Source organism: Ranitomeya imitator, chromosome 6 (genome assembly GCF_032444005.1).
Source record: "Ranitomeya imitator isolate aRanImi1 chromosome 6, aRanImi1.pri, whole genome shotgun sequence".
Lineage (NCBI taxonomy): Eukaryota > Metazoa > Chordata > Amphibia > Anura > Dendrobatidae > Ranitomeya > Ranitomeya imitator.
In genome coordinates this window covers 41806765-41834663 of record NC_091287.1, presented here as the reverse complement: position 1 = coordinate 41834663, position 27899 = coordinate 41806765, and the positions used below count along the sequence as shown (strand labels likewise).

Below are 27899 nucleotides of genomic sequence, written 5' to 3'. Positions count from 1 at the left end.
ACCAGTCTCCAGCACGTTCAGTGTAGCACATGAAATCCTAAACCACACAAACGGTTAACCCATGTAATGTGGATCTGCCTTCACAGAAAACGGACTATACTGCAGGAATCTACAGATGCGACATCTTAAAAAGCCGGTTTTGTATAACACTGGACGCTCAAGAATTTTGCAGCAGATCAGTCGTCGATCAGATCAAACTTGCTGATCATCGAGGATTCGGAACCTAAAGAAATGGGATCCGCAGCCCTATTTAAAATGCAGCAAATGTGTCCACAGCTCAGCCTCTGCTCCATGGTCTATGGAAATCCTACAAACAGCCGAGTGTTGTACTTGGCTGTATCCGACAGTCCTACAGACAATGAACAGAGCGGAGGCCGGCCATACACACTCCCAATACATTCAAGAAGGGAGTTCCAAGTGGGGTACCACAAGGCTCTGTCCTGGCCCCGGCTTTGCTCAACATTTTTAAAAATGATATAGATAAGACAACTGAAGGTAAACTAAGCAAATTTTCAGACGATTTAAAGCTAGGAGGGATGGCTAACACTAGAGAAGACAGAGAAAGGATTCAGAAGGATCTAGATAACCTTGAACAATGGGCAGCGACTAATACAACGATATTTAACAGGGAGAAATTCAATATTCTACATCTGGGCAAGAACTCTAAGGGTATGTGCACATGCTGCGGATTTTGCTGTGGATCCGCAGCGTTTCCACAGCTGCGGATCCGCAGCCGTTCCCCATGAGTTTACAGTACCATGTTAACCTATGGGAAACAAAATCCGCAATGCACATGCTGCGGGAAAAAAACGCGCGGAAACGCAGCGGTTTATATTCCGCAGCATGTCAATTCTTTGTGCGGATTCCGCTGCGGTTTTACACCTGCTCCAATAGAAAACTGCAGGTGTAAAGCCGCAGCGAAATCCACAGTAAAAACCGTGATAAATCTGCAGGAAAACGCTGCGGTTTTTCAAAATCCGCTGCGGAAAAATCAGCAGTCCTCCAGAATACGTGTGCACATACCCGAACAATCAAAGATTCTAAAGAATGCGCTGGAGAGCCTCCATCTCAGGATCACCGAATTGCCGACCCTATGGATGGGGGGTTGGGGGCTTAAGTTTTTTTTTTTTCAAGTATGGAGAAAAAGCATACCAAGTTCCAACAGTGATTTTCATCCAAGTTTGTTCCCAAAGTCATCAGTTTGTGTTTTTTTTGTTTTGTTTTTTTTTAAATCGGAGAAAAAAAAAAAAGTTTCTCCACCTTCTCCCATCTATATCGAACAGTCTGTGAAAAATCAAACTGCACTCGGATGGCATCCGAGTGATGACCAATTTTTTCAAGGACACAAACTTGCATTTCTGATTTTGATCAGACACTCTGATCGACATGACTCTGCGATTTTGCTTGGCAAATGCAGTCCGGGGGGGGGGGGGGGGGTACAGACATGTGAAGGGGCCCATAGGCTATCATACAGTGAGTTAGGAAAGTATTCTGCCTCCTGGAACTTTTCAACCTTTTGCCCACATATCATGCATCAAAACATAAAGATACCAAATGTAAATTTTTGGTAAAGAATCAACAACAAGTGGAGAACAATTGTGAAGTTGAACTAAATTTATTGGTTATTTTAAACTTTTGTGGTTGAAAAGTTCCAGGGAGCCGAATACTTTCGCAAGGCACTGTATGTGTGAGTGCTATCCATGAAAAGCAAGGATTGCACTCGTCCGAGAAGAACATGTGACTCAGGCCTTAAGGAAACTGAGGTTTTTTTTTGGTTTTTTGTTTTTTTACAGTTTTAACCTCCATGTTGATATTCTTCTAAAATTTCACAATTGATGCTTCCTTTACCTATAACTATTATATGATCATGATACCCATTTTTGTAGATTTGTTTTTGCAAAATCTTTACAATTTTAATAAACTATGTAAAAAAAAAAAAAAAAATTGGGAGAAAATATAAAAAGATTAAATATCCGCGAAACGATGAACGATATATTTATTAAAACAAAAGGAGAAAAAAAAACATACAGAAAGCCCAGTGTTGACAGATGGACTATTCCAGCTTTGACAAAAAAAAAACAATCGGCCCTATTAAATATCAGGGGCAATTTTGATAGTTAACTGACCTTTAGGCTTTGGGATCTCCGGAGACATTTCATGAGTCTATTAAACGTCTGTTATAACCATCGCTTATTTAAGTGCACACGCGGCTCCTCTCTAGCACCAAGTGTATATACGGTAATTAAAAGTCCTAAAAAACAATCGGCGCCGAGTGTAAACGCCGCGTAAATAATTCACTACGGTAATTATTTTCTTCAGGGACAGTAACGCTCACAAAGAATTAATAAGGGGTTTTTCTAATGTAAACTCAACAAGTTAATGTTTAGCAGAAAATCTTTCAAAAACATGCGGCCTGGCCGAAAAACAGCACTTGGCAGGAAGCCTGGAGGGAGCTGTACATGGGGAGATCAACCATTGCTGGAAAGTGAAAGGGGATTCAGGGTCAGAAAACTTACTCCGTCATTCTTTCCTCACTGCTATGTTTTGGAAAAATACATGTGCTTCACGAGATCTCCGCCACTCGGACAATCCGAGAGGAAAATCTGCAAAGCCTTAAAATTAATAACTAAATCAAAGGATGTAGAAGGAGGCACAAAATCAGGGTCATTTTACATGGGTGCATAAACTTCCCGTAACAAACGCCGATTGATAATGCAGAAACATCTGACACCCGTTTTTTTTGTTTTTTAATTCTCTCAGTGATTATTGTGTATAGATTGTGTGATTGCTTCTTGTCTGATTGCTGAGCAATGATCAGGAACGATCATTTTGCCAATCAGTGCACCCTGTGCAGGCCTCTTGAAGGGGAATCTGTGACCAGGTTTTTGCTATGTAGTCTGCTGCAGTTGTTGAGTCCGACTCCAGTGATGTGTCACTAAGGGTACCGTCACACTATAACATTTCGATCGCTACGACGGTACGATTCGTGACGTACCAGCAATATCGTTACGATATCGCTGTGTCTGACACGCAGCAGCGATCAGGGATCCTGCTGAGAATCGTACGTCGTAGCAGATCGTATGGAACTTTCTTTCATCGCTGGATCTCCCGCTGTCATCGCTAGATCGGTGTGTGTGACACCGATCTAGCGATGCGATCCAGCGATGCGTTAGCTTGTAACCAGGGTAAACATACTGAGCTGCTGACTCATTTTGATACAATCTTTGTTTTCTCTGCTGCGATCTAGCAGAGCTCGGAATGCTGAGCACTGTATAACCCCGCCCTCACCACTGATTGGTAGCTTCCTATGTGCACTGATGAAAATCTGCCAATCAGATGTGTGGTTGGACCGGGAGGCACGAGACACCTAGTCCCGTAGTGATAATCTCCTGCTCATAAAACACTGATTTTTTTTTTTTTAAACAAAACCACACGGTCTAGCAAGTGACATCGCTGGAATCAGGCTCTCAGCCGCTACATTGTGCTACTTCCAGATTACGCAGCAAAAAGCCTGTTGACAGATTCCCTTGAAGTTTCACATTAATACCAGTGTTCACATTGTTACGGTAGGTTTGTCTTCTTCCCAAAGTGCAACCTAGTGCCATCTCTTCCACGGTAAGTGACGCACATACACCCGGCTGTCCACATGGTGAAAAAGGAAAAACGTAATCTCCATTCTTCCATGGTCCAGTTCTGATGAGGACAAATCCGATGTTGACGTTTGACAATAAACAGGGCTCAGTATGGGCGACCACGAAGTCCGTCGCAGGGTAGACTTCAGCTGAAGCCCTGGTGCAAGGGCAAATAGCTGTAGACGACAAACGTTACGACAGGATCCATCTGAGGAGCCATAGAAAATCTAAATGTTTATCTACGTTTTTCTTTATAGAATATGAAATTTTCTAGTTTTTGGTAAAATTATGAAAATGTAAAATGCGAATAAAAATATAGACAAGTGAATGTGCCCTAAATCAAGGACGTAAACTAGAGGGGTCGTGCTAAAAAAAAAAAAAAAAAAAAGAAAGTCGATGTAATCTTGAAGGTAGATTTTTCCTATCGTTTGCTAAAAATAAAAACATTCTCCTTGTGAAAAGCTCGAGCAATGTCCACATCACTCATAAGGGGAAGGAGGATTATTTGGATTTTCATTAGGAAGCCGAACTATCCATTCCATAATTAGGATTGAATGGTGAATTTATTGGACTTTTCGGGTGCTAGTTTAAAGCTGGGCTGGCTAATGGTCATCTCGTGTCTAGAATGTCCTTTAGGGCTGAGGGAACATTTCCAAGTCTGGAGATCAATCCCACGGAGGAACATTATTGCAGTCAGTGTTTAAATGGGGTATTCCCAATTTATACACTAGTCCTTCACCTATTGGGAGGAGATGGGTCCTGTAACTTTGAGGCAATGATTTCCCCATTGAAAGCCAAGGAGAGGTTGAGATTGTGCAGGATGGAGATCTTGAGAGCCATGTTTGGATTACTGACCATAGTGAACATGCTACATGGGGGGAACCGACTATCGGAAAACTGATTAGCAGGAGACTTATGGCCATTTGCAAAGTTTTCCTTCTTCCCTGGTAATATTTACCTACTCCAACAGATACAGCTGAAATGTTAAATGTCTCAGATAGTCATCAGCCCCTTGGCTTTGTGGTAGTGACACAAGTGATTGCTCTGGGGCCGACAACGTCACTGCTGTGACAAGAAGCAGAAGCCCCGGCCGCCGCACAATAGCATCGTCTTGCTTTACAGCACGCTTTAGTATGGCTTCCTTATAATCCACTTGAGGAGATTTGGAGGAAAAGCATTTCTTCCTCAGTGGTAATCGGAGCAAACCCATTTTTAAAGCAACAGCCTGGAGGCTTTTTCCCCTCCTTACATGGCCAGGCCTTTTCAGATAAGCGCAGCTACATGATCTTCCCCGGGTACCTCTGGGAACCGCACGCACAATAGAAGCAGTTTGTATTTTCCTGAGGTTCCACGTGAATGAAGTTGCAGGAAGAAGGGCAAGAAATAATGGATTGCCATCTGCGCAATATATCAGTTTTAAGCTGCCACATTTCTAAAGCTCAATAACATGGAAAACAAAGAGGTAAACCTGATCTTGTGCCCTCATGGTCTTAAGTGCAGAACTGACTCTTCAACCCCTCCCAGGCAGGCAGCCATGCAACGCCTATACAAACCAGTGACTTGGTTAATGATTACTGAGAGAAAGACAAAAAATAAAATATTAAGAGGAAAGTATCGACCCTCGATAAGTCAATAAGAAATCCAGACGTTAGAAGAATCTGACAATATCTGCCAACAGTGACATCTATGGAGGCCTCCCAACAGATGGTGTCGGAGGAGTGAAGGATCCAGCAAGTCCAATCTCAGACCGTTCAGCTTTTTGTTCTTAAGGAAAGATCTGGAAATCTAGTAACGGCTCTCATGGAGAACACAGGTGCTGTTGGCATCATGCGTGGTTCCACCACAGCCATTATTTTTGTTTTCTGTTCCTTTAAAGAAGCTGAATTATTAGTGCAGGTGTTAACGAAGCCATTGCTAAAAACCTGCTGCATAATAGAAAGAATCACTGAAGAAAAACAGAAATTACAAAATATTCTTAACTACCGTATTTTTCGGATTATAAGATGCACTATTTTCCCAAATTTGGAAAATGGGGGTGCATCTTATAATGCAGATATACCTTATCGGTGTGCCGCTGCGGGTGTCCAGGTGGTGGTGCGGCACTGCGCTGTCACCGATGCTGCGAGGGGCTCTGCAAACATTTTGGGAAAGGCCAGAGCCCCCGGCAGTCCTTCCATGGTTTCCTGGCGGTGGTGGACTCCGAGAAAATGGCCGCCGGGAGGCGATGTATGCGCAGATGGAGATCCCAGCGCCGAGATCTCTATCTGCGCATGCGCCACCTCCCGGCAGCCAATTTCTCAGAGTCCACCGCCGCAGAGGAAACCATGGAAGGACTGCTGGGGGCTCTGGCCTTTCACAAAATGTCGGCAGAGCCCCTCGCAGCATCGGGGACACAGCGCAGCACCGCCCAGTCACCAGGGGACACAGCTCAGCACCGCCACTGGGACACCCGCAGCGGCACGCCGCACATCAGAACACCCCCTCATCCCAGCCTGCGGTAACGCTCCACTCTTGCCCCCTCCAGCAGCGACCCTGGGACCTCGCTTCACCGCAGCCACCACCCCCGATAAGCAATAAGACGCATTGATTGTAAACACCACCATTTTATTAAAAAAAAAAAAGTTTTTTCCTATTTTTCTCATGAAAATTTGGGGTGCGTCTTATAATCCAGAGCGTCTTATAACCTGAAAAATACGGTATGTTCTTCTTTGTTAATGAGGAACGTTCAGCTAGACTTGAATCCACAAGGAAAGCGGCACCAATCATCTCATCACTTCATCACTGCAGAATGTCTTTTTTTTTTGTCAACTAGATGGATTTGTGGATGTTGCTGCAGGGGTAATCCACAGCAAAATTTGAAACTGTTATAGATTTCGCATCCCTCACTGAATTCATTGGGGAAAAACTCACAACATAACTAGATTTCACAGTCGGCAGCACACGCTAGTTTCTTCATGAAAAATTTCCAGTTGTGTGTGAATGAGATCTACTGTCTGCTGCCACTCGATTTTGCAGAAGACTTTCTTTCCAAAAGTCCTGATGGTAAGCAATTCTGGTATGTGTGAACTCCAGGACTAAAATAAATATACCGTATATATAAATGTATTTATTTATTTTTTGACTGTGGGCCTTAGATCGATCAGACCGATCTGAGGTGGTGCCGGATAGAACTAGTATGCAACTACCGGCCCGTTAAATTTTTTGACAATGAGCCAAAAAACTACTGTATTTTGTCCTGAATAAACTAAAGGAGGTTCTCATCTTTCTTTCTTTTCACATTTCTCAACAGAAAATCTGATCAGTAGGGGGAAAACAAACAAAAAAAAAAAAAAAAAAACAGCATGGTTCATGCGATTCTTTGGCAAATCCATATCAACCAAAAAAAAAAATATATATATAATAATAATAAATAATAATTTCACACCAAAAAAAAGGATAAAATAGCATTTTATCTCGAGGTACCTGCGCTCACCCAGACCTCGGGATCATCTTACACAAACTAACAGAAGCCACAATTGTAGATTTGCCGATTCCTCTATGGTACTACTCTCCCCATCTGGCATATACCGTACCTGGGGACTAACTGCCGGCACATTGCGGTATTCATGCTGTAACTGGAGAATCCTCCAAGATTCAGGTAACTCTCCCGACATTTGCAGTTTTCCACAGTGATAGCGATATCCTGTGCATGGGTGACAGACGGCCACCTGTCTGATGTCAGTATGGTTCCTGCAGCATTACCCGTCCCTGTGCACCTGCTCATCCCGGCATACAATGGATTCAGGGATTTTTGCATTTGACCCAAACTGATTTTACTCAATGTTGACGGCATTGACTTCTACCCAAATAAGCTGCGGCGGCAGGTAGCAAAATACATGTTTGTTAACCAAATGTCCTGCGCCTTTTTGACTAATGGATAACATATTTACATGCGAGACAGGAGGAGATGAGACTACAGATGGACGATAACGGCTGATGTATGTGCACATGTGGAGTGAGGGACCTATGGGGATATTCGGTCTACAAAGAAAGGAGAAAAAAAGAAAATGTTGATAAATATGGTTAAAAAAATTACAACATGTCTTGTTTGATGGGTTTATTAGCAACAGTACAAACTTTCAGATGTCGGCAATAAACAGAATTTGGAAATGGGGTTCAATGATTTTGGAATGCCAGGCATGATGACTGGACGACTGATTTACCAGGTCCCGCGACTGGTGGAGCTGGCATTTCTATCCATTTACATAGTGATGAAATAGAACCAGTAACCAGAGACTAGCGAAGCGGGAGCTCCGTGTGGAAAAATCCGGTGAGGACTGATTTTTTTTTTTGTTCCCTGCATAATAGTACGTCAATGTTTTCATCTTTTAAAATACCTTAAATTTATAACACTACTGTAACAAAGTGAACACGAACAAAGGGTTAAGATTTGTTATGTGAATGAATCACATCCGACATATGAGGGAATAATGCAGAAATATTTGATATAGGGGAAAATAGATTAATAGTAGTTTATGGTGGTCCATTTGCTGCTGAACTATGTCTAAGAGGTTCTGATATTCCCTTATTATACATGGTCACCATCAGATGGCGGCCAATACGGGTACATGAGCTACACTTTCAATCGGCGGCCCAACTTGAAGAATTTCCTTTAAAGGCGCCATAAAAATCTGATGCATATAATGAAACTTCCGGCATCAAACTTTCTCTTTTCCACTCAAATTGATAGTGATAAAAAGAAAAAAAAAATTCTTGTTCAGAAATACGGTAATACCTTCATTGAATATCCCAGGTTTAAAAATACAAGCTTTTAGGGTCATTAATGGCTCTTCTGCAGGCAATATAGCGTGCGCCCGCCGCTTTTTCAAGAGCCCTGTGGTCTGCGGCGTGCATCCTGTAAGACACGTATTAAGAAGCTAAATGGTGACATTGTAAGTCACCCCCTATTTTGTGCTATAAATGAAATGTATTTTACTGTACATTTCGCACTGAGCCTCACAGCTGAGAGCGAGCGCGGCTACGTTCGGATAAAGCTCCTCCACTGAGCTAACTAAATCAAAGTGGTAGACGACTTGCAAGTCAGCAGGGAGGCAAATTAGTATTTAGTCATGCTCTTTATATTTTTATTAAAAGATTAAAACTCCGTGTGAATCGCGTGGCATGCTGCCACCATCGAGGGGCTGGCTGCCAGGACCACTGCAAACACATGCCAACAAGGAATCGATCTAAGCTCAAGAAACGGCTCTGCCATGAGCGCCACTTCGCTACGGTAAGTTAGATTTATTGCTAAACAATATAATTAACGAGAACGGCTCAGGATTTCGGCACAAGGAGGAGGGGGGTGAAGGCAGAGGTAATAGGTTTTAGATAAATTGGACTTACAGATTATCAAAATCTCTCCGTGTGAATCCCTTTAGTGTGTTTACCGACCTATCCGACGGGCAGCGCCAGCATTGACTCCACCAGCACCGCCAAGACCTATTCCTAACCTCTTCATTTCAATTCCGATATCCTCATCAGCCCTTGAAATAATAAATCGGGACCTGTGGACACCCCACAGATATGCCAGACTCGCTCGGAGCACGCATCGGTACCTTACTTATCAATGTGCGCTTGGATTATTATCGGGAGGAGGAAGACGTTTTTGTGACGACGTACCGTAATAAACATCATTCTTGGTGGGGAAAAAAAAAAATAGTGGCATCAATAGTTGATCAGTGGGGGTCCGACTCTCGGCACACTTGCCAATTGGCTATTTGATGTGGCTCACCGCTCAGTCCCAGACAGGAATAGGACAAAGTTGTAAGGAATCTTAATACCGCACAAAGGCAATGAATGAGGTCCAATGCTTTCCAAACTGCCGTATGTCTGCCCAAAAGTGGAGTCGACAGCCGGACCCCCCACAGTGATGAGTGACCTCCAACGTCCTTTTTAAATTTTCATCCATGCGCTGGATCAGATATTTATCAATGTTTTTCTTTTAACCATCGGTGATTTTCTTGCAAGCAAAAGAAAAAAAAAAATAATTCTCCCACTCGTTACAATGTTAAAAAGTCTGATCACACAGCGGTGACGTCACCGCTCTGCTTTCTGGCCGCTGTGCTCACAGCCAGTACAGAGAAGCAGAGCGCCGGGGGACAGACAGCGGTAGGTCAGCATGTAGTGTTTGTTTTTTTTTACTTTTAGGATGGTAACCAGGGTAAACATCGGGTTAATAAGCGCGGCCCTGCGCTTAGTTACCCGATGTTTACCCTGGTTACCGGCATCGTTGGTCGCTGGAGAGCGGTCTGTGTGACAGCTCTCCAGCGACGCTGCAGCGATCCGGATCGTTGTCTGGATCGCTGCAGCGTCGTTTAGTGTGAAGGTACCTTTAGACGATGATGTTTCTGACTACAATCTGCCAATCTTATGTTGACCTGCACTTTTTGTTTATTTTTGCTATTTACGTAAAAAGTGAGAGAAAGGAAGAATTACAGATGGCGGAGGGAGACACCGTGGCTACCAATGTAAAAATTTAAAAAAAATTAAAAAAATTTGGCAAAACTGACAAAAAAGTCAGCATTTTGTTAGAGCAGTTAATATCCAGAACTTTTCATTCCCATACAGCTAAATAATAATCAAAAAATAGCCAACGAGAAGGGAACCATCACAGAAATGCTGCAGAAAAAAATATCCACATCACCGCAGGCACGCCAGCACACCGGATCTGCAGCGCATATTGGGAATTTGTTTCCCCTTCCCTGACTTATCTTCTCTCCGTGATTTTTGCTACACGTTTTCCCCTGGATCCTGCTTCATATTATTATCTGTCCCGCAACTTCGGGGTACCCTCCACTTTTTCTTTCTACAACAAGTGAGGTTTGACAAAGGCCCACAACAGGGCCGAAACGTTACCTCAGTACCTTGATATATGATTGTGGTGACCCCAGCTTCGCAATACCACTGTGGTGAACATAATAAATTACTTTATTGCATACGAAAAAATCAAATATCGAGTGCGGCTGTTGTTTACTTATTTGAAAAAAATATCCAGGCGCAAACAACTCAACAATGTAACATAATGAGCTTGGCAGGAAATTCTACTAATTTCTGCCACGTTGAGGCAGAAAAAGAGTGAAATCCTGAAGAAGCAGTGAGGGAGAAGGGGGATTATTTCCTCTCTCAAGTGACTTAGTATAAATAACTTAAAATATATACGGTATCTATTTTTTCTCCAAGAAATAAATCACGACCTCTCTTGATTTTCCATCCTGAGCAGAAAGTATCACGGCTCTTACAGTAAAGAATCCAGTCTTTTACTTATGAAGAAAACGAATTTCTAGATGATCGGAAAAATATTCTGTAACCGGAGTCCTACATTGCCTATATGCTATCCCAGCATACTACACAAACACATACATCATTTACCTACATGAAGGACGTATGGAACAAAAATAAACAGGGCTGTCAGCAGACAGGTGTTAAAACAGGTGAGATCCTCTTGCATTTGCATTAATTGACATTTCCATTAATGAAGCAGTCCGCTTTACACTTGTAATTAGTATTACCAAGTACAAAGCACACATTACAAAAGCAGGAAAAAAAAAACTGACAATAAAAGAATAAAAATTTGCAGGGATGTAAATCTGCGCGATTCAGGGTGGATACGGAGGTTTATAGCACGCAGGGGATCAGTCGCATGAACGAATAAGCTTAATTAGAATTTAGAGAATTGCGCACACCAGGCCCTTTGCCTACGCGCACCCCAGGCCCTTTGCCTACGCGCACCCCAGGCCCTTTGCCTACGCGCACCCCAGGCCCTTTGCCTACGCGCACCCCAGGCCCTTTGCCTACGCGCACCCCAGGCCCTTTGCCTACGCGCACCCCAGGCCCTTTGCCTACGCGCACCCCAGGCCCTTTGCCTACGCGCACCCCAGGCCCTTTGCCTACGCGCACCCCAGGCCCTTTGCCTACGCGCACCCCAGGCCCTTTGGCCATGCGCACACAAGGTGTTTTAATCACTGAGTTTTTCTGCAAAAGATGTTTTAGGAAAATGGAAGCAGTGATTTTCTTGAAGCGTCTTTTTCCCATGTCTTGCTTTTGCAGCAGCTTTGCTGCTTGTGTTTTTTGCTTTTTTAAATTGTCTGTACTAATAATGAGTGACTTCCAAGCGTCAGAAGAATGGTCAGGTGGTCTCTTCTTTTACACCCTTTGTAGTTTGAAGCAGTTAAAAATAAGGTAAACCAGACTGAGAAAATTCACAGCAAAAGCAAATAATTTTGTCATTTTACTTATTTATTTTTTTGCGCTTTTTCATACAAGTTGCAGGTAGAAAGCGCCTGAAAAAGTTGTCAGGTGCACTGCATATATCTTTAAGGGCTATTCCCATCGCCAAGAACCTATCCCAAAAGTAGTAGGTGTAATAATATTAACAAAAACCTCCAATTGGAAATGTAGCATAGCTTTTCTGATAAGCTATGTCACTTACCGCATGTGCAGGGCATTGCAATAGATTAAGTATCCATGGTTATGACCACTCAGTGGCAGTTAGTGGACGTAACCACGGATACCTAAGCTAATGCAATGCCCTGCACATAGGGTAGGCGACACAGTATCAGAAGAATTATACTAAATTTCTAAATGGAGGTATTTGCTAATATTATTATACCCACTACAAAGTGGGACAGTATCTTGGAGATGGGAATACCCCTTTAAGGTCGGGTTTACACTTCTCACATTAGTATACACTGCGGTGGCATCCACAGACCTCCTGATTCGAAGTCAGCAGCCTCACAAGATACACGACTAGTCCAGACATTGAAGTGTGTACTCGGACCGCGAATGTCGTACCTGTGAAACTGGCCCAAAAGAGGGCGCTAACATTTCTTTTGCAGACAGGGAGTGTCCCTTAGCATGTGCACCACTAACTGGACAGTGATGTACGGACGCTTCCTATAGGAGAACACTTTATTCCTACATTTCCAGGAGGAGTAACTGGGGGACAGCACACAGTATAGACTTCCAAGAAAAGATAAATGTTTACTCTTATTATAAATACAAGCATTTACTAAACCAAACATGAAGGGGAGCAGCCGGGGGCCCTCTTGAAGTCAACAAAGGAGGAACTCAAGTGTGATGCCTCCAGGAGGAGGATCTGCATGCTCATGAATATCTTTTCATTGCTCCATGACAGATGTACTTTAATTGTGCGGAGATTAGCTCACACATTCCAGGAGAAGCAGCCAAGTGTAAAGGAAAAGGTGAGGTCTCCGATCAGACAACATGGACGTGCTACTTCCTCGCTGGGAATACATTGTAGGTGGGAGTAGTAGACCATGCAATATTCAATATTAATAGCTTTGGCACATAGTCAATGTTTGCACTAATCAGCGCCCGCTCCCATTATTGCGGAAACGTCACACTTCATTACAATCACTTCATCATCTTAACATTCTTTTTAAAGATTACCGACACCATCACCCTCGTCCTCCAGCCTCTCCACCGGCCGCCACCCTCATCCTCCAGCCTCTCCACCGGCCACCACCCTCGTCCTCCAGCCTCTCCACCGGCCACCACCCTCGTCCTCCAACCTCTCCTCCGGCCACCACCCTCGTCATCCAGCCTCTCCACCGGCCACCACCCTCATCCTCCAGCCTCTCCACCGGCCACCACCCTCGTCCTCCAACCTCTCCTCCGGCCACCACCCTCGTCATCCAGTCTCTCCACCAGCCTTCACCCTCGTCCTCCAGCCTCTCCACCGGCCACCACCCTCGTCCTCCAGACTCTCCACCGGCCACCACCCTCGTCTTCCAGCCTCTCCACCGGCCACCACCCTCGTCCTCCAGCCTCTCCACCGGCCACCACCTTCGTCCTCCAGCCTCTCCACCGGCCACCACCCTCGTCCTCCAGCCTCTCCACCGGCTACCACCCTCATCCTCCAGCCTCCCCACCGGCCACCAGCCTCGTCCTCCAGCCTCTCCACTGGCCTCGTCCTCCAGCCTCTCCACTGGCATCGTCCTCCAGCCTCTCCACCGGCCTCTTCCTCCAACCTCTACACCGGCCAGCACCCTCGTCTTCCATCCTCTCCACTGGCCATTAGCGGCTAGCACGGCTAGATTAGCCTGCCTTGTGCGGAGTACCCGCTCCTCGGCTCCTGGTATAACCACAAGCTCCAGCATTCACAGCAGAGGCAGACTCGCATCCAAACGCTATTAACCCAGCGGGGGAGAAGGATTTGGATTAAATACAGTGTTTTATGAAATGTTACGCGCAACGCGTAATTACGACGCGAGCATAAGTACGTTAGTAAATTGGAAAATTGCAAAGCAAATTTTTTATTTCTTCTTACAGCGTCGGCATAGTCGATTGATGGATAAATTGGAATAACCTAGTCCTAACAACTCCATGTTGTGAGGCGCCTGAGGAAAGTTAGTCAAATTAAAGTTTACAGGAAATTGGATGCAACGGAGTACAGGGGTCACAGACTAAATTCTCATCAAACTCTCACAAACAAGAAGCTGATACAAAGACGCAATGACGGAAAATAAGGGCAGCACAGATCCATCCCCGCTAACAGACGAGATCCTCAGATCAGGAATAGAACAGACATTTATAGGACATTTCATAACACTCCCAAATTCTTATGAAAACATTTACAGCACATCCTACATTGTATTCTACATTTTAGGAGCTGAAGTCAGTCCATTTTATACCGACTCCCACAGCCCTGGTACCAAATCACAGAGACTTGTCCGATTTTGATTATTGTCACAGATCAAACTCGCCAATGCAAATCTAAAATAAGGACAGAACATGGATGCAACGAGTGTGCTGTCTGATTTTCACCATTTCATAGAGAAGCTGGAGAAACCATCACACTTTTTTTCTGCATACGAAAACTCTGGAGGGAAAAACTGAAAATCTGGTCAAAAAAACCATGGAAAACATGGACCCCTTTTTTTTTTCTTTGCATATGTCTGAATGAGCTCTTATTTTCAGGATTCGATGTGAGGAAGTCCAGCCAAATGTATTCTGCATCTAGGGCAGATCAGAAGATCCAGTTCTCCTCTTGGCACTGCCAGACAATGCATTGCAGACTTTGTAAGCGATGATAATTTGGGCGTTTCCTCTAGGAATTATAATTGAGAAGTGTTCCTCATTTCACATTCACAAGGTATCTCAAGATTCTTCAAAAACAATGATTCCTTCTTTTTCACCATGACCACCACCAAGAGGTGGACGGGTAGACACAAGAAGAGCCAGGGTAAGAGCAAGTCTAAAAGCGCATGCGCGGGACGAATGAATGAGGCGCCACGTCACGCGTACATCACTGCGAATGACAAAACTAGACCATAGGCAAAAGCTTAACTAATGAATGGGAGGAGGAGAACGTCACGATGGATGCATGCGGAAATAGCCAGTAAACTTACTTTTTTCTCCTTCTCATTATGTTTATCCTGAGAGTGAGAGGAAGAATCACTTACACATTGATCAAATGATCTACTAAAATCCAGTTTGCCATTTTTCTATAAAAAACATAGGCAAAAAAAAATAAATAAATAGGTGCCTATATAAATAGAAAAATTAGTGATGGTACTTTGTAATAATGTAATAAAAAGGCACTGAAGCAGCATCACAACTTATGGCAAAAAAAAAAAAAAATACTAGATGACCGTGAATAGGTGTTCTGCACCATTTATACCGCATGGCTGAACTCGGATTTAGATGTATAGCACCATGTACAGGGGATATAGAAAGTTTACACATCCTTGTTAAATACTAGATTTCTGTCATGTAAAAAAAAAAAAAATCATGCCAAGAGGAATCCTTCGAGAACTTTTTCTATCTTTACTTTCACCCATAATCCATACAAATCCAATGAAAAATAAGCAAAAAACAGCACTTGTCAGGAATTCCTGCAGCTCCTTTAATGTTGCTGTAGGCCTCTTGCCAGCCTCCTGGACCAATTCTTCTGGTCTCAATATTTTTTATTTTATTTATTTATTTTCTTTAGGAGATACCCAGTTCAATGTTGTGCCAAATTTAAGCCACTTCTTCACCTTGTTCCATGATATATACAAAGACTTTCTTGTACCCTGGATTTGTACAGTTCATGTGCGACAATAAAGGTGGAAAAAGCTGCATTAACTACGGGGAGCAGGAATGGAGCCAGACATATTTTTCTCTCAAACTTCGAATCAGGGAGACAATAGGGAACGTACATTGTCATCCTCAACCGCCCCTCCTTATGACTGATGGGTCTCTTCCTATGTACACACTTGGGACAGACCTGTCAATCAACTAGAGCAGGGGGGGGGTGGGAAAGAACTTTCAAATTATGTATTCTCAAAAACTCAACAGCATTTCAGCGTAAAATATACCTGGCAGTAATTCTGCAGGTTCATGATATAGGAATCTAATGACAGGTTCCCCTTTAAAGTGAATATTAACCTATGTTCACCATATTTAGTTTTATCTTAATATGTAGAGCTAAACATTTTCTCTTATATAGAGGTTAATTCCGAATAAATGTTTGAGCTTCATCTTTTTTTTGTTTTGTTTTTTTTTTTTTTTTTTGGCTTCAAGCTCCTGTAGAATCTTATAGATAAAAAGGAAAGTCCAATTAAAAAGCCCTCAAGCTCGAGAACAAATTCTCTGAACTGTATCCAGGACTTGTTAAACTTATAAAGCTCAGTAATGGGTTTGGGGCGGGCCTAAAATAAGTATTAAAACCACAAAAAAAAAATAATCCCCAAAGCGATACCAATGAAGACTACAGTAGAACTTTCAAGAGGTATCTTAGCGTCTGGGAACGATTGGACACGGAGTATGAGAGTTTTCATGGTTTCACCGGTAAGGCCGCGTTCACACTTGCATCGCATTGTTACAGGAAGATCGTGCACCATGTTGTACTATTTTTTCCGGTAAAGTGAAGGCTACCCATTTGGACCCAATTACGGTCAGGGCGGTCCGTCTGATGTAAGGCGGATCAATTTCTTGCTGGAGTTCTCAGTTTCTGTGCCTATAACAGAACTACAACACTAGTGTGAACTTCGCCTAAACTTGACCTCCAGCACCCACAACACACAATTATAGAAACCCATAAAACAAGACAGATTTAGGCAATACGTGAGATTGCCATCTAGTCATACTTGTACAATCTATAGTTCTATGAGGAGTTCGGTAACTTAGAATCATTTTTTGACTGACTGGTCACCACTAGTGATGAGCGAGTGTACCCGTTGCTCGGGTGGTCTCAGAGTATTTATGACTGCTCGGAGATTTAGTTTTCCTTGCCGCAGCTGGATGATTTAAGGCTGCTACCCAGCCGGAGTACATGTGGGGGTTGCCTGGCTGCTAGAGAATCCCCACATGTACTCAGGCTGTCTAGTAGCTGCAAATCATCCAGCTGCCTCGAAGAAAACCAAATCTCCGAGCAGTCATAAATACTAGGAGATCACCCGAGCGTGCTTGGGGAAACCCAGAGTAACGAACTCGCTCATCACTAGTCACCACATATCAGTAACGGATGAATGAAATGGGCTGACAAAATTCTGTTCTCTGGCATAAAGCAGAACTACAAAGCTACACAAAAGCCTAAGGTTGTGTCCCCACGTTTAGGATTTGCTGTGGATTTGCGTTACGTATCTACACGAATTTACAGCACAGCTCAAATAAAACCCCATTCACTAGAAGCAGAAAAAGTCCACACGAAAATTAAATCGTGCACATCCTTGGGTGGATATTCTTTGCAGAATTTACCATAAAAGATGCTTTTGTATTAGAGTAGAGTGGAATCCACAACACAATCCACAATACATGCAGATTCTGTCTACAGATTCATTGCAAATTGTTTTACCAAATTTACAGCGGGAATTGTTGGAACGTAACAACAAGGCCTTACAAAGGAACATTTCATGTCAAAACCCACTAATAACCTGCAGATATGAGATTAATAGTGTTCTGAGGATGCCCGATGCCCACTCTAAAGCACAGACACGGGGCTTTATTCCTCCGGCTTTCAGTCAGTCCGGCTACAGTCAACTCTATGCATAGTGATTGCCGGCTGTAACCGCACCTCGTCACTGCAGGGTCGGCTTTCAGTCAGTCCCGGGGGCGCAGTTACAGCCGGCACTCACTATGTAATGAGGCCGCGCCGGCCACATCCCTGTGACTGAAAGCCAGTCTCCCTTTACAGCGGCCCTAACTCCAACTTAGAAATTTTGGAGATTCAGGTTATGGCCAGTGAGAATAAGAATTGCAGAGATTGCGATTTCCAACAATCTCCTGTACTTGTCGGAGTGTTCTTTTATGTTATACCCTTCATGAATATAGGTGTCCGTGCAGAAATTCATAGCCTCACGATAACTAAGAGACACTCCCTGTGTCCACCCAGATTAGTCACACCCCTCATCAATCCAATATTCTCTACAGTTCCCCCAAAATGTATCCACTCCCTATGAGATGTGGCAGGCATGGAGACATTAACCCTCTCCTTACTCTAACACTGCAAACACGCCAGATGCGGATTTTGCAGTAAAATCGATATGAGCTCATGGTAAAATCCGCATATGCCACAGTTAGTGATGGAATGGACACTGCCAAGGAGAAACCTAGACCTATTATACTCACCGTATAAAATCTGCTATTACCCATATAAAAGAAACTAATAAGCCTGAAAATGGATTCAGGAAATTCTCATTCAGCATACTGAAACCTGAAGGGGTAACGCTGAGGCTGGCAGGGCAGAATGGGGGGCCGCAACTCAAGTTAGTAATCAATCCTAAAACGTATCCATGGGTTACACAGATACCCGATCGCCTATTCTGAAACATACATTAGAAATGCGCTACTTTTCCAATTTACGGAGAAAACCAGGCCCTTGGCAAGGAAATGAATTGTGAACAATGCGGGAATTCAGTCGTAAAGCAGTTTACGCCGCTAAACTTCATGTTCATGATATGCGTAAAGAGCCCTTTTGTCTAAATGTGTTCCATACTTTCCAAGTATGCAGAGATTACACTGTAAATAATATCCCAGTAAATGGATTATACATTCCGGGAATTATCATGGCTATTACGAGGCAGCCTTCCATAGGAGTACGCCACTCTGCAGAAATGATGTGCTGTGCTACCGGACAGACCGTCCCCTGTTCAATGTGATGTGTGACCCCCGACATGGTTAGGGGGTAGCACCGCCTGACAACATGGTCACGGATTAGGACAACTTTATAGTGTAGTCATCGCAGCAAAGTGGAGGCTTCTATTGCTTCTAATGAGATAAAAAGTCCAACAAAGTCCAGAATATTTTGCACCAAAAATCTTGCAAATAAGCCTTTTAAAAAATGTATTATTGTTTTACTTGATAATGATTTGCAACAACGGAGGACGAGTTAAAGCTTCCGCACAACAAGCAACAATGACAGCCTTGGCGCATCTTTTGTCTGCTGGGTCTATTATACCAGGTTTTGCTCTTGTAAATCACCAGAAGGGGAAGTCTCCACAGTTAATATTCAGATGGCGGAGAACCTACAGATAGGGGTTTAGTTTTTATTTTAGATCACTCCCTAAATCTACTGTATATAGAGGTGTTATCAGTCATTGTACAGGAGGAGGAGGTGAGCTGTGATATCACCTATTGTGAATGGTGGATCCTGTGTTATCTACTGTATATAGAGGTGTTATCAGTCATTGTACAGGAGGAGGAGGAGGTGAGCTGTGACATCACCTATTGTGAATGGTGGATCCTGTGTTATCTGCTGAATATAGAGGTGTTATCAGTCATTGTATTCCTGTCTGTGATGGTAATTTGCAATAGTGTTCAGATAAGTTTTAGTTATCTGAATTGTTGCCAAGTTTCCTCTAAATAAATATCGGAAAATTGGCATAACATTCTGCATCTTTATATTTGCAAAAATTATAGTGTTACAAAGTAGTGAAAGGTGTATGCATTAATTACATGTAGTAGTAAAAGGACAACTCTCTGATATCACAGAAACAAGAGCCAACTAAAAATGTTGTCAGATTTTAATTCAGGAAACCAAACCCATGAAGAAATGGCCGATTCCATAACTGAACCTGACAACTTCTGAAAATATGTAGAAGAGTGTAATGAAACACAAGTCTTCTGTACAGAACAGGAGCGTGTGTCTAAATCTGGCCGTATACATTAAACTTATGACGGCAGAACCTGCCAACATCGATGGGTTCACCCAACGGTCTAAGGTGTCTGGTGGGCACTGGCCGACTGCTGGTCGGGAGAGTTGTCGATCAGGCATGTCAAAGTGTGACCTGTGGATTCCACGGTCCTCCCTTGGATAAGCCGCTGGCCAACAAGTCAGTTGGTTGATCTCTCAATCGGGGAAATTGGTTGAGATAGCTGTCAGTCGAAAAATCTTTCTGCCGACAGCCATCTAATGTGTATGGCCAGCTTAAAACTAGGCAGGAAATCTGAAGGGGGGCGGTTTATTAGTTTTCCACTAGGAATAACAGAGGAATGGAGTAATTAGAGAACGCTGCAGAATAATGGGGAACAGTACACAAGGGATGACCAAGGGGTCATAAAAATGATGTAAATGTATTATGTGAAGAAGAACAAAAGCCCCAAATTACATAATTCAATTGGTCAATGATTTGTTTTACACTTCAGATAACATACTGCATTTATAGTCCACATCCCTGCTTATATGGAGACCAGACTTGTGTCATCTCTCGATTTCCCACCCATTGTGGAATTCTCTACCATCAATGTCACACCGCGGCATCCCACGAGGACTTGACCCGGATACATGCAGCTTGCGGATGCTCTTTTCCGCTCAACTCCTGCATCCAATATTTCCAGTTCGATCTGCTAAGACACGAGGTGAGCTCAGGCCCCTTGACCATATTTAAGGCGCATTTGAATTTTTTTTTTTTTTTTTAATCAGATTTGTCAAATTCAACAGGAAGTTTGGTTTCCTATATCAGGAAATCAATGACAACACATATTGTCAGAACACGCAGGCTGTTTTATCAGCTGCAAATATGGCAGTCGCAGCGCTTCTCTGGACCATTCTGGGTTGGAGCTGGAGATATTTCTGTAACAGAAGGGTGTGAACGCCGCTGTAAAGATCGATCGAGCCATAGCTGGCGCGTGCGCCATGCAGTCTTCGGTGGCGCACGTGCAGTATACATTACTGTCCACTATGTCCCGGAACACAGCAAAATACTTCCGGGACATACGCATGCGCCCGCGCACTATGTCCCGGAAGTATTTTGCTGTGTTCCGGGACATAGTGCGCGGGCGCATGCGTAGTAATGCTTTTCAGCTTTGCCAGCAGTAGGGCAAAGCATACTGCGCGTGTGCCACCGAAGACTGCATGGCGCATGCGTCAACTATGGCGCACGCATACCCATATTCCCGAAAATAATGCGGAAAACAGGGAAGGACGGGTGGAGAAATATAGAGGATACGCCGCCCATCTGACCGGTAAGAAATCATTTTAATATCCCGCCAATTTGAGCTGACAGCGTCCCTTCAATTAAAAAGAATCTATTAAAAAAATGAAAAATAACCCGCAGAATCCAGCAGGCAATGGTGGATGCAAAAAAAAAAAAAAGGGCCCGGCCATGACAACCTGGGCTATCGAGTCGGTAAGCCAAACCACCGACTCCTCAATTTCCATGACTCCAACTCCACAGCCCTGGTGACGACAAAAAAAAAACAAAAAAAACGCTCCAACCCCAGCACCTAAAAGGCAGGGTTCTCTGCCATATGAACCTAGGAATAATTCCCTCCTGTGTCCTGCATCGTGGGAATGAACCGCTCCATAAACCCCATCACATCACAGGTAAGCGGGCCATACACAGGGCACTGCGGACGTGGCCGTTCAGGTCCTTACCAATTTACTGTAGTGGTATTTACAGTAACCGCAGTACTGCACATTGTCTGCTCCGTTCCCTTCCTCTTCGCAGAGAAGTCCGGCAAACTGTGCACTAAAAAAAAAAAAAAAGAAAAGGCAAAGCCGGATCAGATTGTGAACTCGGACGGAACGAGGAAAGAAATATATTTCAGCAGATTGTACATTGACAATAATCAAGGTGAAAGGGGAGTGTAAAGGTATGACCGAAACCTCGAAGGATCCCAAAGAATCCCACCATCAGCCAATGAGGTCAGTGATTGCTCGCTGGATCGCTCATAAGTCCGATCAGACACCGCGGTATCAGAACATAACCCTGAAAACCTGATTACTTATGTGACCACCAATCCATCTTTTTATTGACCTTACATATATCAGCGTTGGCACATTTCATGGCCATTTAACCCCTTAGATGCTGCTCTCAGTAGTGACTACTTCATCTAGATGGTTAACAGTGTGGGGGCTTCCTCATTAATCCCATCAGCACCTTGAATTCATCATTGTGTGGTCCTGATGGATGGTACGGCAATTCACGGCCAAAAAAACGGCCGTATAGTCTGTTGGCTATAGCGACCCGTTCAGAAGTTACCAACACTTAGGTGGTAATAACATTTTTCGTTCCCGTCATGCTACTTTGCATCAAATCCTGAAAAGCACATGAAGGGTTAATAAACTACTCGACAGCAGCGTTGAATACATTGAGGGGCGCAGTTTTTAGAATAGTCTCACTTTTGGGGTTTTTCCAATATATACCGTATACGTACCCCAAAGTCACTTCAAAACTGAATAGGTCCCTAAAAATAAATACGTTTCACAAATTTGCTTGAAAAAAAATAAAAAAATTAAAATTGCTACATTTTCGAAGCTTCTAACATCCGAACAAAATAAAAACATTTTACAGATGTGCTGATGTAAGGTATATTTGAGGAAAAGCTCTAGTAACTTTTTTTGTATGTGGTATGTTGTATGTGGTATGTCGATCTGGATTAAAGGGATAGTCATTCAAGGCTTGAAAATTGTTTTTCTTTTTTTTTTTTTTTTAAATTGTTGGCAAATTTCTTATTTATTTTTTTATAAATAAAAATGTCAGTTATTGCCACATAACATCACATGTTGGATTTGAAAAAGTGGCCTGGACCTGAAGAGGTGAAATTCTCTTTAATCTGGATTTTGGTGCAGAACCCATATAAAGCTGTGAGCGAACCTGGCCTGCACACAAGATGGATACCAATGTACCTCATTTTGATTGGCCGCATGGTCAAAAATGCTTCGCAATTCAATATAAAACCCCATGAGGTTTGGCACATTAATCCCCACAGCAGCACAGTTTATGGGACCCAACATGACAGTTTTGAGAAGAGCATCTCATGGTATAAACAGGGAATAGAGTTGCTCATATTATGCATGAGGACACAGAGATCAGATTATAAGGGGCCATAAAGGAGTGTCAATCAACTTTGTTATTTTGTAGAATGGCGCTTGTTGGGGACAGAAATGTTCCTATAGATTTCAAGCATGAAGTCCAACAATCACACCCCGCTTTCGGAGCACAATGTCCGGACCGGCCAGGGGTCTCCTATATGCATATAGGAGACCGTGTATGTCAGCAGATTAGAAGGGACTTGTTGTTCAGACTAAGTGAGGTTGAACCTTAGCACCATAAAAGAAAATGAAATGAGACCGTAGCTCTTGCTGCAGTGTAAATTTTATTTGATCAGCCAAGGAGTCAAAAACAGATCTTGTCCAACGTTTCCAGCTGGGACGGTCTTTGTCAATAATATCTGTGTCTACCTGCACCCCCAACAGATGTCCTTCGCAAAAAAAAAACACCCCAGATTGAAACGTTGCATGAGACCTGTTTTTGACACTGTCAGGAGGACACCCGCCTGTCAGGAGGACACCCGCCTGTCAGGAGGACACCCGCCTGTCAGGAGGACACCCGCCTGTCAGGAGGACACCCGCCTGTCAGGAGGACACCCGCCTGTCAGGAGGACACCCGCCTGTCAGGAGGACACCCGCCTGTCAGGAGGACACCCGCCTGTCAGGAGGACACCCGCCTGTCAGGAGGACACCCGCCTGTCAGGAGGACACCCGCCTGTCAGGAGGACACCCGCCTGTCAGGAGGACACCCGCCTGTCAGGAGGACACCCGCCTGTCAGGAGGACACCCGCCTGTCAGGAGGACACCCGCCTGTCAGGAGGACACCCGCCTGTCAGGAGGACACCCGCCTGTCAGGAGGACACCCGCCTGTCAGGAGGACACCCGCCTGTCAGGAGGACACCCGCCTGTCAGGAGGACACCCGCCTGTCAGGAGGACACCCGCCTGTCAGGAGGACACCCGCCTGTCAGGAGGACACCCGCCTGTCAGGAGGACACCCGCCTGTCAGGAGGACACCCGCCTGTCAGGAGGACACCCGCCTGTCAGGAGGACACCCGCCTGTCAGGAGGACACCCGCCTGTCAGGAGGACACCCGCCTGTCAGGAGGACACCCGCCTGTCAGGAGGACACCCGCCTGTCAGGAGGACACCCGCCTGTCAGGAGGACACCCGCCTGTCAGGAGGACACCCGCCTGTCAGGAGGACACCCGCCTGTCAGGAGGACACCCGCCTGTCAGGAGGACACCCGCCGGTTCAGACACTGTGATCCGTACTCAGACTGTGAATGTCAGACATGTAAAATTTCATAAATTTCCCTGTGAGCACAGAAACCGGGCTTGTCACGTCTGTCTGTCATGTAGAGTCTCTGGCGATATGACCACTTACCAAGTTACGTGGAAGGCTTGACGACATCCATGTTTATTGCAGGTCATACAAGCCCCGGTAGCAGCTTTGCTCTCTCGCCCTTGCTCATCACAAATATAGCAAGTCTACAAAGAAGCAGAAAACCCCACCTGTTAGTATCCAAGTCACTACTCATACGCGGTCATTAGAGGATTACACACGTTTCATACAGGCCTTATGTAATTATGTATATTTACTTGTGTGCATCTTCTTTCAAGCAGCTGTTGCTGTTTTTCACTAGTTTTCTGTGAAGACCTCTTAAAAAGCAAACACCTCCCCAGGCAATTACACAAAGGGTTTAAGCCAGTGCCTAGAAGTGTTTTAAAGGGAACCTGCCACATTAAAAATGCGGATCTGTCTGGAGTTATAAACCAAGATGATACATAATTGTGAAAAAAAAAAACATTGTAATGAGAATTTTCATTTTAATCCCTCCTCCTTTCGCACTTTAGAGTCCAGTGGGCGGTCCTAGTGAGTGATTGGCAGTCTTCCCCGTATGAGTGTGCAAACTGAGCTAGCAGTCAATCACTGATTATAACCACCCACTGGACTCCTGAGGGTGGAGGAAAGTTTTATATAAAATACAAGTTATGATTTTATTTAACTATATAATCAACATTATCAGCTTCTCCTGCTCTACAATATGATGCTAGTGGATCAGATGCAAAGTTTCTGATCTGCATGAAATGTTCTTCCCATCACAGTGCACAGAAGAAGAAAAAAGGGGGGGGGGGACAGGGGGCGCACCACGAGCCGGACAGGGGGCCACCACGAGCCAGACAGGGGGCCACCACGAGCCAGACAGGGGGCCACCACGAGCCAGACAGGGGGCCACCACGAGCCAGACAGGGGGCCACCACGAGCCAGACAGGGGGCCACCACGAGCCAGACAGGGGGCCACCACGAGCCAGACAGGGGGCCACCACGAGCCAGACAGGGGGCCACCACGAGCCAGACAGGGGGCCACCACGAGCCAGACAGGGGGCCACCACGAGCCAGACAGGGGGCCACCACGAGCCAGACAGGGGGCCACCACGAGCCAGACAGGGGGCCACCACGAGCCAGACAGGGGGCCACCACGAGCCAGACAGGGGGCCACCACGAGCCAGACAGGGGGCCACCACGAGCCAGACAGGGGGCCACCACGAGCCAGACAGGGGGCCACCACGAGCCAGACAGGGGGCCACCACGAGCCAGACAGGGGGCCACCACGAGCCAGACAGGGGGCCACCACGAGCCAGACAGGGGGCCACCACGAGCCAGACAGGGGGCCACCACGAGCCAGACAGGGGGCCACCACGAGCCAGACAGGGGGCCACCACGAGCCAGACAGGGGGCCACCACGAGCCAGACAGGGGGCCACCACGAGCCAGACAGGGGGCCACCACGAGCCAGACAGGGGGCCACCACGAGCCAGACAGGGGGCCACCACGAGCCAGACAGGGGGCCACCACGAGCCAGACAGGGGGCCACCACGAGCCAGACAGGGGGCCACCACGAGCCAGACAGGGGGCCACCACGAGCCAGACAGGGGGCCACCACGAGCCAGACAGGGGGCCACCACGAGCCAGACAGGGGGCCACCACGAGCCAGACAGGGGGCCACCACGAGCCAGACAGGGGGCCACCACGAGCCAGACAGGGGGCCACCACGAGCCAGACAGGGGGCCACCACGAGCCAGACAGGGGGCCACCACGAGCCAGACAGGGGGCCACCACGAGCCAGACAGGGGGCCACCACAAGCAAAAAGGAGAAACAAAAAGGAGAAAAGAACAATTGATAAAAAAAAAAAAGAAAGTGGAAAAGTGGTACCAAGGAGCAAAACAAAAAGGTGAAAACGGGCACGAGAGGTCAAAAAAAAATGGAAAAGGGGCAGCAGAAACAAAAGGGGTGAAAGGGGGGCAGCAGGGCCAAAAGAAGTGTAAAAAGGGGTAGAAGTAGTAAAAGGGGCACCTGAGGCACAAAAAAAGGGTCTCAAGAGGCAAAAGGAGCACCACTAGAAGTGGATGCATGGGGAAACTTATTAGGCTATGTGCCCACGTATCTCTGAGTGCTGCGGATTTTTCCGCAGCGGCTTTTATAAATCCGCAGTGCAAAACCGCTGCGGTTTTTACTGCGGATTTATCGCGTTTTCTTTTGTGGTTTCCACTGCGGGTTTACACCTGCAGTTTCCTATTGGAGCAGGTGTAAAACCGCTGTGGATTCCGCACAAAGAAGTGACATGTTGCGGAATGTAAACCGCTGGGTTTCCGCGCGTTTTTTTCCGCAGCATGTGCACAACGTTTTTGATTTCCCATAAGTTTACATTGCGGACCCACAGCAAAATCCGCATCGTGTGCACATAGCCTAAAGAGTCTTGTTTTTCTCTGTTCTTATGAATCAGAGATTACATTGGCTCCCATAATTACTACTAATGAGTCCAGCATCTTTATATCACCCACCTGAATACAGGTCAAAACCATTCTGCCACTAAGCAGTGGTAAAGAGATACATACCCATGCAAAATGGCAGTGTGGGCGCAAATACCTGCATCTGAAAGAATAGGAACATAGACGCGGCCTGTACAGTCTACGTCTGGCTGGTGCACACAAGGGTTAAGGAGCCAATGTGACTTAGCATTCAGCACACATGATGGCGGATATTGGGGGAAGGTAGGAGGTGAGTAGTGTCACGTGTAGCCTCTAAGTGATAACAAGCTAGAGGGGGATGGGTATTAAAAGCAATCAGAGAAGCAGCTGGAAGTACTAAGCCGAGACTTACAGCAAGAAAAATGAGACCCTGAAAGGAGCAAAGCAGGAGTCCCGTGCCCCGTCCCACACACGGGAGGATAGTATACTGTACATACATATATGGGGGGGATTTTACTGGGTCAGTAATGAAGCACAATGGGGCATTTGTTACAATGTGTCTTTTTTCCTTTCTTTACGCTCCTCTATAGGTGCTGCCATCATGGAAAGGAGGTTTCCTGCGGCCTCAGCAGCCAAATCTGCTTAGTGAGGATTGGGACAATTAGAAACTAGATTTTCAGTTATTGGCCATAGGGAAACAATGAAATATTGTGGGTCCCTGGTCATGTGAAGACAAAACTGCTTACACTAAATAAATCCGCAGAGCCAGTCAACTGAGTCGGCTATAGGGACGCATTGGGCATTCGCGCCACTGATTCGCTGCCTGCTTTGTCAGGCTGGTTGGGAGCCATGCATAGAGGGCAAAGAGTGGCGGCATTCCCACGGGAAGAGGACACCTCCAACCTCCTTGTAGGAAACAGGTTTCACCGTCCAGAGAGGCTTTAACCCCTGCAACGCCGGGGAGGCGCTGGAGCTTGGCAGCGCGGCCTTCCACAGGTCTATGCCTTCATTGTGGCTGGGCTTTACATGGCATCTTTCCCCTTCTGAGGCCTCTAGGCCTAGGCTTTCATGAGACAGAAATCACTTGTGTGCCCCAAATCTGCGCTGGAGACTTTCCCACGTTTGTTTGTAAATGACAATCTATGCAGAACTTGGCCTGACCTGAAAAAGGAAATGAAGAGGAGGGGGAGTATTGCTCTATATCGGCCTCCTGGAATTAAATGGCTTCACCTTGCACCAGCTGCCAAATATAAGGTGCGCTAC

At 45.3% G+C, this 27899-nt stretch overlaps 1 protein-coding gene and 1 long non-coding RNA gene across 8 annotated transcripts in view; one reads left to right on the top strand and one right to left on the bottom strand.

Moving 5' to 3' along the window:
- Positions 1 to 10954, top strand: part of LOC138641836 (uncharacterized) — a 55062-nt gene extending 44108 nt beyond the window's left edge. Inside the window, exons 5-6 of the long non-coding RNA XR_011313951.1 lie at positions 8766 to 8901; positions 10891 to 10954. This is a non-coding gene — a long non-coding RNA (uncharacterized lncRNA). The remainder of the gene's footprint in view (positions 1 to 8765; positions 8902 to 10890) is intronic.
- MLLT10 (MLLT10 histone lysine methyltransferase DOT1L cofactor) overlaps positions 1 to 27899 on the bottom strand; it is a 247985-nt gene that overhangs the window by 76600 nt on the left and 143486 nt on the right. For 6 of the 7 annotated variants that reach the window (XM_069729543.1, XM_069729541.1, XM_069729540.1 and 3 more), the window contains 2 exons: positions 24271 to 24374; positions 21490 to 21583 (listed from right to left, as the gene is read on the bottom strand). In XM_069729543.1, the coding sequence (XP_069585644.1) occupies positions 21490 to 21583; positions 24271 to 24374 (198 nt within the window). Of the gene's footprint in view, positions 1 to 15040; positions 15137 to 21489; positions 21584 to 24270; positions 24375 to 27899 lie in introns of all 7 variants that reach the window. The other variant, XM_069729546.1, reaches the window with a different exon arrangement.